Source organism: Dreissena polymorpha, chromosome 2 (assembly GCF_020536995.1).
Source record: "Dreissena polymorpha isolate Duluth1 chromosome 2, UMN_Dpol_1.0, whole genome shotgun sequence".
NCBI classification, from domain to species: domain Eukaryota; kingdom Metazoa; phylum Mollusca; class Bivalvia; order Myida; family Dreissenidae; genus Dreissena; species Dreissena polymorpha.
This window is the reverse complement of record NC_068356.1, coordinates 73,465,591-73,478,224: the sequence shown is the minus strand read 5'-3', so window position 1 is coordinate 73,478,224 and position 12,634 is coordinate 73,465,591. Positions and strand designations below refer to the sequence as shown.

At 36.5% G+C, this 12,634-nt stretch overlaps 1 protein-coding gene across 7 annotated transcripts in view; it reads right to left on the bottom strand.

The window, feature by feature from the left end:
• LOC127867606 (MOB kinase activator 3B-like) overlaps positions 1-12,077 on the bottom strand; it is a 28,592-nt gene extending 16,515 nt beyond the window's left edge. For 2 of the 7 annotated variants that reach the window (XM_052408893.1, XM_052408898.1), the window contains exons 1-7: positions 11,757-12,077; positions 8,439-8,889; positions 7,776-7,927; positions 6,829-6,922; positions 6,228-6,403; positions 4,855-4,970; positions 106-192 (exon numbers count right to left, since the gene is read on the bottom strand). In XM_052408893.1, the coding sequence (XP_052264853.1) occupies positions 106-192; positions 4,855-4,970; positions 6,228-6,403; positions 6,829-6,845 (396 nt within the window). In that variant the 5' untranslated portion in view covers positions 6,846-6,922; positions 7,776-7,927; positions 8,439-8,889; positions 11,757-12,077. Of the gene's footprint in view, positions 1-105; positions 193-4,854; positions 4,971-6,227; positions 6,404-6,828; positions 6,923-7,775; positions 7,928-8,438; positions 8,890-11,398; positions 11,435-11,531; positions 11,730-11,756 lie in introns of those variants that run through there. The other 5 variants (XM_052408897.1, XM_052408895.1, XM_052408894.1 and 2 more) reach the window with 5 other exon arrangements.
• Positions 12,078-12,634: the final 557 nt, after the last annotated feature.

The following is a 12,634-nucleotide window of genomic DNA, read 5'->3' as shown; positions in this document are numbered from 1 at the left end:
CATGACTTAATTACTGTTTGTCTGTAACATATTGGGTTCATTACCATTTAATTATTTTATCAACTTATTTTAATTCAATCGAAAGTTATCCAAAGCACTACTGACCAGTGGTTCTAATTCCTTCTTGTCAACAAGGCTGAATTCGGTATCAAAGTAGTAGAAATGTTTGTAGCAGGTGTTAACATGGGCTTCCTGAAACAGAGCAAATCAGCATCAAACACCTGAAAAAAGTTCAACTGATATGCAGTTTAGTCATCTGGATCTATCAATACCTTATTTGTTTAAATAGTTCATGTGAGTATGTACGCAAACATTCAAAATTAGTCATTTTACTTATTAAACATAGTTACAACGTTCACATCATGAACTTCAATGAAACTTAAAATGGGCTGTGCTCTATGAAAAGGGGATTATTTTATGCATGTAGGTAAAGTACTGTCTGTGCGGTTTGCGCAGGCTAATCAGGGACAACACTTTCTGATTCTTGATATTTTTCGTTTAAAGAAAGTGTGTCCTTTGTAAAAATGATAGTTGACCTACTAAATCAAATGAATTAATTTTAACAATTTTCAACATCCTAGAAAGACTTCAAAGAACAATGTCAACTAGAGCTGTGTCACAGCCGTGACGAATACCCCCACATGCCGCATTGACACATAATATTTTGCATGTCGTCTTCACAAAAAACAGTGGACACCATGCACAATTTTTAAAACACACTAAGTGACCCCTTGACCTAGTTTTTGACCCAGAAAGGCCCATGTTCAAACTTGGCCTTAAGATCATCTCCATAAAACTTCTGACCAAGTTTGGTGAAGATCGGATGTAAACTACTTGAATTAGAGAATGGACACCATGCTGAATGTAAAAAACGCACTAAGTGACCCCGTGACCTAGTTTTAGGCCCAGAATGGCCCATGTTCAAACTTGTCCTAGAGAACATTTAGATAAAACTTGTGACCAAGTTTGGTGAGGATTGGATGAAAACTACTTGAATTAGAGAGCGGACAACATGGTGAGGTTAAAAACACACTAAGATACCCTGTGACCTAGTTTTTGACCCGGCATGACCCATATTCAAACTTGACCTAGACATTATCAAGATACAACTTCTGACCAATTTTGGTTAAGATTGGATAACAAGAGGGCCATGATGGCCCTGTATCTCTCCACTGTTTTTTATGCGAAAAAAGCGTGCAATGCGCATGGGTTGAAATGTCCTCAAGCATGTGACTTTCTCTTTCTCTTTCTATCCCTCGTCCCACTGGGCGCTTAAAGTTGGAAGGGTGAGGTGAGCATTTTATATATAAATTTGGCCCCAGGGGCATATTTTGAACAAACTTGGAACTACAATTCCAAATTTGGTAGCCCTAGGCCCATTGGTTATGGACAGGAAGATTTTTAAAGTTTGCACAAAAGAGGCTTTATATAAGCATATGTTAAGTGACCCCTGAGGCAGAGTCAAATTTGAGCCCAGTGGAATAATTTGAACAAAATTTGGTAGATGACTATTCGACGTCACTACATACCAAATTTAGTAGCCCTAGGCTCTATAATTATGAACAAGAAGATTTTTAAAGATTGCACAAAATAGGCCTTATTTAAGCATATGTTCATCTTTGTGACCCCCGGGACAGGGTCAAATTTGACCCCAGGGGCATTATTTGAAAAAACTTGGTAGAGAACTTTAAGATTTCAATACAAAATTTGGTAGAAATAGGCCCAATGGTTATGGACAGAATATTTTTAAAATTTGCACAAAATAGGCCCAATATAAGCATAGGTTCATTTTTGTGACCCCTGGGGAACGGTCAAATTTGATCCCAGGGGGTTAATTTGAACAAACTTGGTAGAGGACTATAAGATGTCACTACATACCAAATTTGGTAGCCCTATGCCATACAGTTATGGACAAGTAGATTTTTAAAGTTTGCACAAAATAGGCCTTATATAAGCATATGTTCATTTTTGTGACCCCCGGGGCAGGGTCAAATTTTACCCCAGGGGCATAATTTGAACAAACTAAGTAGAAAACTATTAGATGTCACTACATACCAAATGTTCATTTTTGTGACCCCCGGGGCAGGGTCAAATTTGACCCCAGGGGCATAATTTGAACAAATTTGGTAGAGGACTATTGGATGTCACTAAATACCAAAATTGGTAGCCCTATGCCATACAGTTATGGACAAGTAGATTTTTAAAGTTTGCACAAAATAGGCATAATTTGAACAAACTAAGAAGAGAACTATTACATATCACTACATACCACATTTGGTAGCCCTATGCCATACAGCTATGGACAGAAAGATTTTTAAAGTTTTCACAAAATAGGCCTTATATAAGCATATGTTCAATTTTGTGACCCCATGGCAGGGTCAAATGTGACCTCAGAGGCATAATGTAAAGAAATTTGGTAGAGGACTGTTAGATGTCTCTACGTACCAAATTTGATAGCCCTAGGCCCAATGGTTATGGACGAAAGATTTTGAAAGTTTTCACAAAATAGGCCTTATATAAGCATATGTTCAATTTTGTGACCCCCGGGGCAGGGTCAAATTTGATCCCAGGGGCATAATTTGATGAAATTTGGTAGAGGACTATTTAATGTCTCTACATACCAAATTTGAGAGCCCTAGGCCCAATGGTTATGGACGAGAAGATTTTGAAAGATTTCACAAAAAAGGCCTTATATAAGCAAATTTTCATTTTTTGTGACCCCCGGGGCAGGGTCAAATTTGACCCCAGGGACATAATTTGAACAAATTTGAAATAGGTTCACCCCAGGAACATTCCTGAGAAATTTCATCAGAATTGGACCAGTAGTTTAGGAGAAGAAGATGTTTTAAGGAAAAGTTAACGCATGCACGCACAGACGCACGCACGTCGGACACAGCACCATGACATTAGCCATGCTGGCCTTTGGCCAGTGGAGCTAAAAACTACTTGAATTAGAGAGCCAACAACATGGTGAGGTTTAAAACACACTAAGTGACCCCATGACCTAGTTTTTGACCCGGCATGGCCCATGTTCGAACATGACCAACACATCATCTAGTTACAACTTCTGACCAAGTGTGGTGAAGATCGGATTTTAACAACTTGATATAGAGAGCGGACACCATGCTCAATGTGTAAAACGTACTAAGTGACCCTGTGACCTAGTTTTTGATCTGGCATGGCCCATGTTCTAACATGGCCTTCAGATCATCTAAATAAAACTTCTGACCAAGTTTGGTGAAGATTGGATGAAAACTACTTGAATAAGAGAGAGGACACCCTGCTGAATGTTAAACAACGCACTTAGTGACCCCGTGACCTAGTTTTTGACATGGCAAGGCCCATGTTCGAACTTGGCCTTAAGACCATCTAGATACAACTTTTGACCAAGTTTGGTGAAGATCGGATGAAAACTACTTGAATTAGAGAGCGGACAACATGCTGTATGTTTAAAACGCACTAAGTGTCCCTGTGACCTAGTTTTTGACCCGGCAAGGCCCATGTTCGAACTTGGCCTAGACATCATGTAAATACAACTTCTGACCAAGTTTGGTGAAGATCGGATGACTACTTTTATTAGAGAGCGGACACTTAATACGGACCAACAGACAGACCGACAGACAAGTTCACTGCTATATCCCCCCCTTAACTTTGTTTGTGGGGGTATAATTATATAATGAAGCTGAATTAAGAAAGCACATTGATCAAATGTTTTTATCTTTTTTTTTCTTCCACAAATAATGTTAACTTTAAGGCTCGTAAAGATTGGTCTTCAACAAAATTCTAAACTAAGCTTTAAAAAAAAACGAGATGAATTCTTCAATACATACTAGTCTAATGAAAGCATTGTCAGAATTGATTCATTGGCCAATATGAATAAGTCTGAGATGTAAACCCTTTCCCACTCAGAAGCAAAGTGAAAAGGGCTATGTGCAAATAGCATAAAACCAGAACAGCCTTTAAAGAGTAACTTGCAGTCTGTTGAAGTTTTATGCTGTTTGCTGCTCATCTGTATCTAAGGCTTGTAAATGAGACCTCTAACTTGAATCTAGTAAAAAAAAGTATTGCATTAAATTTAATTTTCTAAGAGACTTCAAATGCGTAAAAATTTGTATCTAAGTGGTAAAGATCAATTTGGTTGATCTAAGAATTTAGACCATCTGAAATAGTTTAAGTCCAAAAAGTTTCAGTCTTTTATTTGGATGGGGGGGGGGGGCTGATAAAAAAGCCATTATTCTGTCGTATTCCAAATGGCAATACGTATCTCTTTTCCTAAATCAAGTCTCAAAATATGTGTTTAATTAATCAACTTTCAGTAGTTTTGAAATAGCTCTAGACTTTGAGATATTTGGAAAGGTCTGTTATGTGTAGAACTAAAGCATTTGGAAGTTTTTATATCCATTAAATATTTATGTTTAAGATTTTCAGTTTGTGCCACTTTAAGAAATAATTTATCTAACATTTAAAATCAAACAAAAACTCACTGTCTCCATTTCAAGTAAATTGAGGCTAAAATTCCCTAATTTTCAGGGATAGATTATTTCCGTAATAGTAAGAACAAGCTCTGGTAGGTAAATGTCAAGGTCTAAATGAGGTATGGATGATGTAGGTCTGTTGAGAGTGGGCAAACATAACATCCATGCAAGAACAATGCAGAAACTATAATTAATCAAGTTATACAAAAATACCTCATATTTGGTTAACCTTATATGAACATACGTACAAATAAACAGGCAAATCAGTACAGACCTTCATGTATCAATAGATGTCAGGGGTATAAGCAAGTTTTCAAGAAAACAAAACATAAGAAAGCTTTTTTTTTCGAGTAAACAGAGATCCCTTTGGTTTACTTACAGCTCCAATGGCAACTAATTTGTCGAAGTGGTGAATGTAAACATGAACAAATACTCTGAACAGCCGTGTCACAATCTTCTTCACAGTTTGCAGGAAGTTCTTGGGAAACGGCACTCCTGAATGTAATGCATGATCTTAGTCTGCATCTTTATGGCTTAATTTAATAATAATATAAAACTTGTTAATATTGTATGATCTCCCTTTGCTTATGCTTCAATCATTTAAAGGGGCCTTTTCACGTTTGGGTAAAAATTGCAAAATTGACAAAAGTTGTATCAGATTCGCAAATTTTCGTTTTAGTTATAATATTTTAAAGGAAACAGTAAAACTGAACATTTACCATGCTCTAAAATAGCCATTATATGCATCTTTTGACGAATTAAAAACCCGAAAATTATAAAGCGTTGCAACGCGAAACGAATTTATAATTTGGAGTTCTGTTGTTGTCATGATATTTTGTGAAACTACGAGGATTGGTTATATAAAGTATAAAATACACCTGACATTGTATCCGGAAAGATGGCCGAGTGGCCTAAGTGGGAGATTTTTCACTCCAGGACTCCAGGGGTCAGTGGTTCGAGCCCTACTGAGGGTTACCTTTTTTCTTTTTTAAAATTTTATTCTTGATTTTTTACTGGAGCTTTTAATCTCCAATGTTAACATTTATAATTATGAGGCATTTAATGACAAACTTAAAAACATGCCAAAATCTGTGAATAGGCCCCTTTAATATGCGAGTTGTTTATACCAATATTTGTTACATCAGTCTGAGTAATTTTTTCACTTAAATATGGAAGTAAAAATTATATTAATAAAAGATGTAGTATTAAGATAGACCCATGGTGCAGCTTATTATGAAAGTGCTTGCATTTAAATATTTAGCAAAGTGTAGCTGTTATTTAACTTATTTTCTTAATAAAATGAAAATAAATAAACACACTAGCTACCATTCATATAGTTATTGCAAAACCACCAGCAGTTATGAATTTTCAATGACTACTCAAGGGTCCAGCAATGTAAGACCAATCTAAAGACCAGCCAACGTACCAACTTTGATAGGAAAGATGGTTTCGTCGTTGATCTGTGACTCCACCAACTTTGATAGGAAAGATGGTTTCGTCGTTGATCTGTGACTCCACCAACTTTGATAGGAAAGATGGTTTCGTCGTTGATCTGTGACTCCACCAACTTTGATAGGAAAGATGGTTTCGTCGTTGATCTGTGACTCCACCAACTTTGATAGGAAAGATGGTTTCGTCGTTGATCTGAGACTCCACCAACTTTGATAGGAAAGATGGTTTCGTTGTTGATCTGTGACTCCACCAACTTTGATAGGAAAGATGGTATCGTCGTTGATCTGTGACTCCACCAACTTTGATAGGAAAGATGGTTTCGTCGTTGATCTGTGACTCCACCAACTTTGATAGGAAAGATGGTTTCGTCGTTGATCTGTGACTCCACCCACTCCATCAGCAAGGTGATGTACTGAGGTGCTGGCAGTGCCGTGGGCTTCTTGTAGTGGTGGCCATCACACCACATGTACTCATACCTGGAACACAGTGGAGAAAAGCTAGTCAACAATGTCTTTAAACTTGATATGTTTACTTTCATGTTCTTATGGCTTACATGTAGCTGTCTGTGGATTCAATTTTATCTGACGGGACAACAAAAAACACATGTCAAATTTGAAATTGTGTTTGATATAGGGTTTTCATGATGGAGTTCTGTCTAAAAAGGTGTCTCAATTTGTAGAAAATCTTATATATGTTTTATATCAATGTATTGTCATTTTAAACATATAACTGGCAAAAAACTATTATAAGTACTAAAATTACTTGTTTAAAAACAAAAAAATAAAAATCTGACCAATGAGAGTGCCAATGTGTCAGTGCCCACTATAATATATAACTAGTTTCAGTGATTTCTAACACAAAGACACCAAACATTCAGCAAGAAACTGATTTTAAAGCTTACCGTGGCCTACCAGACATTGTTGGGCATGTTTGGTCTGTACAGTATTCACAGATTGTACCATGCAAGAGGTTGATCCTGTTGAAGAAGTCCACCACTGAAACACACTCAGTTTATCCAATTCAAATGGTTATAATGACAATGAATACAAACCATTTACCATTTTGTATGTTTGTATGTTTAACTTAAGAAACTTGAGCAAACGCTATTTTTAATCAAAGATTGAGTTGAGAATTTATGGGTTTACATTGAAAGTGTAAATAATAGAAAATGGTTGAAACATACAATCAATGTATTTTATTACAATGGAAAAAACTACATTAGAACAAGCAAATTTGTTGAATTGATATAGCCCGCCATTAAACTTCTGGAAACAAAAGTTTTCTGGACGGATGGACAATGCCAACGTACATCATCCTCTTATCCATATATATACTTATACTAAGTTTCAATGAAATCCGTCAAAGCACTTCCAAGATATGGCTCCAGACACACACAAAAAGCATTTGTTCAAGATACAAAGGGCCATAACTACGTTATTATCTGATGGTGTACAATGCCACTTGGCGTGCTTCATCCTCTTTTCCATATATATACTCATACCATGTTTCAATGAAATCCGCCAAAGCACGTCCAAGATATGGCTCCAGACACAAAAGTGCTGGACGGACGGAAGGACAGACAACGCCAAAACAATATACATCGGCCTATGGCGGGAGATAATAACATATAGGCAGAGAAATCTTTGAATTTGATACTTCTGGTTTATAATCAATACCTGCTTTTCTTAACAGTCTACGAATATGTTAAATCTGTATGTTTTAAAGTAAAACTGCCCTATTAAGTTAAGCATTACATATAATCAACATGGGCGACCATTGAAAAAGATTATATCTTTCAGAATTTTGTGAATAAGTTATTCATGAATATAATAAAAACTTGCAGCTTACCATGAACAGCAACTCAATCATTTTGATCTTCCCCTGAGGGCAACTTTACAACCTCCTTTAGATCTATCCCTATTCAGCGAAGCAATTACTTGCTTGTGTAGGTTAAATTTAAGTGTGCTTTAAGGCTCAAACTTTTTCTTTGGTCTAAAAGTCTGAAAAACATAATATTAAGGTGCTTGTAAACTGCCTTCTTCAAAGTGTGAGGTTATAAATAAAAGAGTTTAAAGTGACATTAATGTGATGGCTGTATGGGAGAAATTTATTTGGTAAACTAAATAAATACACTTGAATTTACTGACAGAAAGCAAAGTAAAGAAGTGGTAAAGAGTTATCAACCGGAAACCATCTTACTGGTTAGTCACTGTGACCTTGACCTTTGACCTAGTGACCTGAAAATCAATAGGGGTCATCTGCGAGTCATGATCAATGTTCCTATGAAGTTTCATGATCCTAGGCCTAAGCGTTCTTGAGTTATCATCCAGAAACCATCTGGTGGACGGACATACGGACAAAGTGTAGTCTCTGGTTAACTTGTGCAAACTGCTTAGGCTAAACTCAAATGACACATCAAGCACATGCATTAAGCCCACTTTTTCCAGAATGTATGCTCATAAAGTCAGGCATTTTGCGCCATATCCATGCTAATAATAAACATAAACCTACCAATACAGGATGGGGAAAAACCATTCCACAGTGCAGTACTTGCGCTGAAATTAGCCTCTGAACCAGTTGACCTCTTCTTCATGTGACTTTTTCCAGAATTTAAAACAGCTTGTGTACTATATGACCTCTTGTTCAGGTTGTGGTTTCCAGAGCTTAAAATAGCCTTTATTCCAGTTGAGCTCTTCTTCAGATGGTCTCTTCCTGTGCTAAAAATAGCCTGCCAACCAAAAGACCTCTTTTTACGACGGCCTTTCCCACCAAAATCAAGCTTGGTAATTTGTTTGTTGCACTCAGCTGTTGAACAACAGTAATGGCACTCTGGACTCGGTACAGATGCTGTGCAAAAGGTGTTTGAGTACATCAAACGTTCACATGCAGTCCGGTCCATGCAACCCTTATCAATCTTTGATATCTGGCGTGATGCATAATTAACTTTAGTGTAACACACTGGCTGAAATAGGAAAGAAGGATACTGACAAAGTCATTTTTAAAGTTGTATTAACAATTTGCATTTGATGATATTTGAGATGTATAAAACACTCACAATAAATTTATACTAAAATAATCTACAGAATAAACATGATAGGTATATGATCCATATTTGTTCATTTTTATACTTCCTTTTATTAAAATCACATAAAAATGAGCCTTTTTCTAGGAAAATTGGCCTTTAAACATTTGCCTAAAGTGTTGTCCCAGATTATCCTGTTTTCCAACAGCGAAGTTCAAATACTCCAGGTTACCTATTACTTCCATCATGAATTGGATTCACGAACCACCACAACCAACAGAAACCCAGGCTTGGCGAAATTGGAAAAACTATGCCGGTCATCCGGATAGGCATTTCAGAAAATGTGCCCGTCCGGAGAAAATTTAGCCGGACCGAAAAAAACAACAACATAACTATGTACATTAACATAAACCCTTAATTTAAGCTCAACAAACCACTGCCAGTGCTTTATCCTAATAAGATAACAGTTTTTCGGTGTTCATCAATTCGTCTTGATAGTCTGGACAATCTTCTTCAATTACCATATCTTCTTCAGTGTCACACAGTTAAGCAATCTCCTTTTCGAATAAAATTGCAGTTAACGGAAACTAACTTGTACAATGACATTTTTGGAGACCTATGACAGGGGTTTTTCTGCCTATTTTGGGAAAAGGAGTCTGACCAAATTGGGAATTTTTTATCGACAAAATTGGTCATTTTGGGAATTTTTGCTTCGATGAAACGGCTCATTTGGGAAAAAATTGTGAATTAATCATGCTTAAATAATTCAGTGGTTTAACAAATAAATTTGTTTTTATTTGGTTATTTTGTCTTCTTTATGTAAACAGATGCAATATTGGGCATGTTCAATGTTAATTCAAGTACTGCAGTGTTTTTTTTCAGTTACAGTTACACTCTGTGATAAGAACTGAACAGTCAAAACCTTATAGCAAATATTTTTGACCAAAACAAACACTGGTTAGTCACACAAGTTATAAGACATTTCATTCTTAAAAAAAAAAAAAAAAAAAAAAAAAAAAATTTTTTTTTTTTTTTTTTTTGGAAATTGGGAATTTTTTTTATAATTTCGGTTTGGGATCGGGTCCGTTTGCTTTGGGAGTACCTCCGTTGTCCGGAGGCGCAGACAGTGCTGAAAAACCCCTGTATGACGAGTGCATGTTATAAAGATATCACTAGAACATTGTTTATATTTTTATAAACAACCTTTTAAAGCCATGCTTTATAAAGAAATTCACATTTTAATGTCCTTATCTACTCGAAAAATATGTCAAAGCTATCAAGATCTTTTTTGTTAGAATGCAGTTGCCAATTTTGCAACTGAGTTTGAAGTAGGTGTTGTGTAACCAGTTGGATTTGCTAATTGTACGTAACAAACTTATCGCTAACTTCAAAACAATGAGTGATTTCATTTTCATGATGTAGTAAGGCTGGATTGGTCATTGTCGGCTCGGGTACTACAGTAACTACTTACATGTACCCCGAGTACTCTTAAGTATACTTACGTGTACCCTGGGTATGGTAAATACCGGTATACTTAATCGTACACAGTCGATTTTAGAATGTACCCGAGTTATATTCCCGCCCAAAATCTGATGTCGTAAAACGCGCTACCGATCATCTTAAACAAACTTCTCTTAAAAAAAAAACTGCATCAACATGCTTTTTAAAATGGGTTTCGATAATATAGAGGCCATTTTACAGAAAATTGACATAAATGTGAATACATGTATAACAATTTTAAAAAAAATAGCCGACAATGACCGATTTAGCGTTTAATAAACCGGGTGCGTTTAGTATATTTACCGTACCCGGGGTAAATGAAAGTATACTTAAGAGTACCCGTGGTACATGTAAGTAGTACATGAGCCGACAATGACCAATTGAGCTGTAGTAAGGGGTTCGCTCTTCGAATTTTCAACTTTGAAAAAAATATGATTTGTTTGCGTTCATTTCACATTTTGCCCGTCGCCAGGACCGACACTCTTGTTAAACCTGCCGGACCAAATGGAAATCTGCCGGTCAGGACCAGCGGACCGGCAATTTCGCCACGCCTGGAAACCCATTCTAGATTATGAAACAGTAACCATTAATGTCTTCTCAACTAACTTGTATAATTGGTACCAGAGTGTCTTGAGAAGACCAGGTTTAATGCATTTGCGTAAATTATTGTCACAGATTAGCCAGAGCAGTCAATGTCCTTGCATAAACGAGCCATCAAGGTAAGTGGATATGCTGTTTGTGTCGCTTCACAAGCTTGCCCACAAGCAACTTTCAACACAAGACACCATGAACTGGTTCAACCCGAAGGACTGGAAGGACTCTCAGTAATCCTTAGGTCTTGTAAGCAATGAAGATAATTTAGCGAAGTATACAGCTTATGTAAATTAATGGCTTTCGATATGGCTTGATCCATTCTGTTTGCATAAAATCTTGTTTAAAAGTGTATTACCCTGTGTACCTCAGTGACTGAGGAGTTAGCCTTAACCAGTAGTCAATATAAATTGCCGCCATAGAGTCTTTTGATGATTTTTACTTTGGCAGACTCTTTCAGATTTATTCTGAACGCGACTTATTTCAGCTACCTTAACCAGTTAACGTCGATGCAGTATCTCTGGACTAGCTGCATGTCGAAGGCGATGGGCTCGATGTTGTAACGGTGATTGCCCCACTCACACTTGATCAGGCCGGCGGATGAGAGAAATTACTGGGCTTTCGTCAATTTTTGAATTTGAAAAAAAAAGACGTTAGAAAATCCTCATTTCCTGGGCTCAGATTTTTGAAATTTTCACATTTTTGTGTTACCGTACCAAGTATTCCGTGCAGAAGTATGCCCCGAAATGGTAATTTTACAAGTTGGTGTGCGTTATAGATTGATACAACGCTAGTCTGGCTGCTAATTTGAGAAAAATTCATTTTTTTGTGCAATCGTAAATATTCATGATTGGCGCCATGCTTGTTGTTGTTGTATTATGTTAAAGGGGCTATTGTCGACATACCGAATAGCGGGTACGACTACGAGGGGAGTTTGTGCTAATGATTTTTTCGAACACTATGATCGTCTTTTTTATGTTTGCTTAGTATGTGTGACCTACAGCATCTATTTGCTGATTGTGCAAATAAACTGAAACTGCAACCATCATACTGAAAGCGGTCCATACAATAACCGAAAAGCACCGAAAAGCACCGAAAAGCACTCAATTTCTCTATATATATATGCAATATATCGTTTTTAGTGTATGTTAACGAGTTTAATTAGTAAGAAATGGTTATATGATTGTATGTTTATACTACATTGTGCCCAAAATGGTAAATATCGGCAATTACCGACCGAAAAGCACTTCATGTGGAAACCGAAAAGCACTCAATTTCTCGCTATATATATGAATATTTGCGTTTCTATTGTGTGTAAACGGATTAAATTAGTTATAAATGGTTATATTTCATGCATATTTATACTACCTTGGGTTTATTATGAGGTATTAAGCCCCAAAATTGGATAAATATCGGCAATATACCGACCGAAAAGCACTTCATGTGAAGACCGAAAAGCACTCAATTTCTCGCTATATATATGAATATTTGCGTTTCTATTGGGTGTAAACGGATTGAATTAATTATAAATGGTTATATTTCATGCACATTTATACTACCTTGGATTTATAACGAGGTATTAATGCCCGAAATT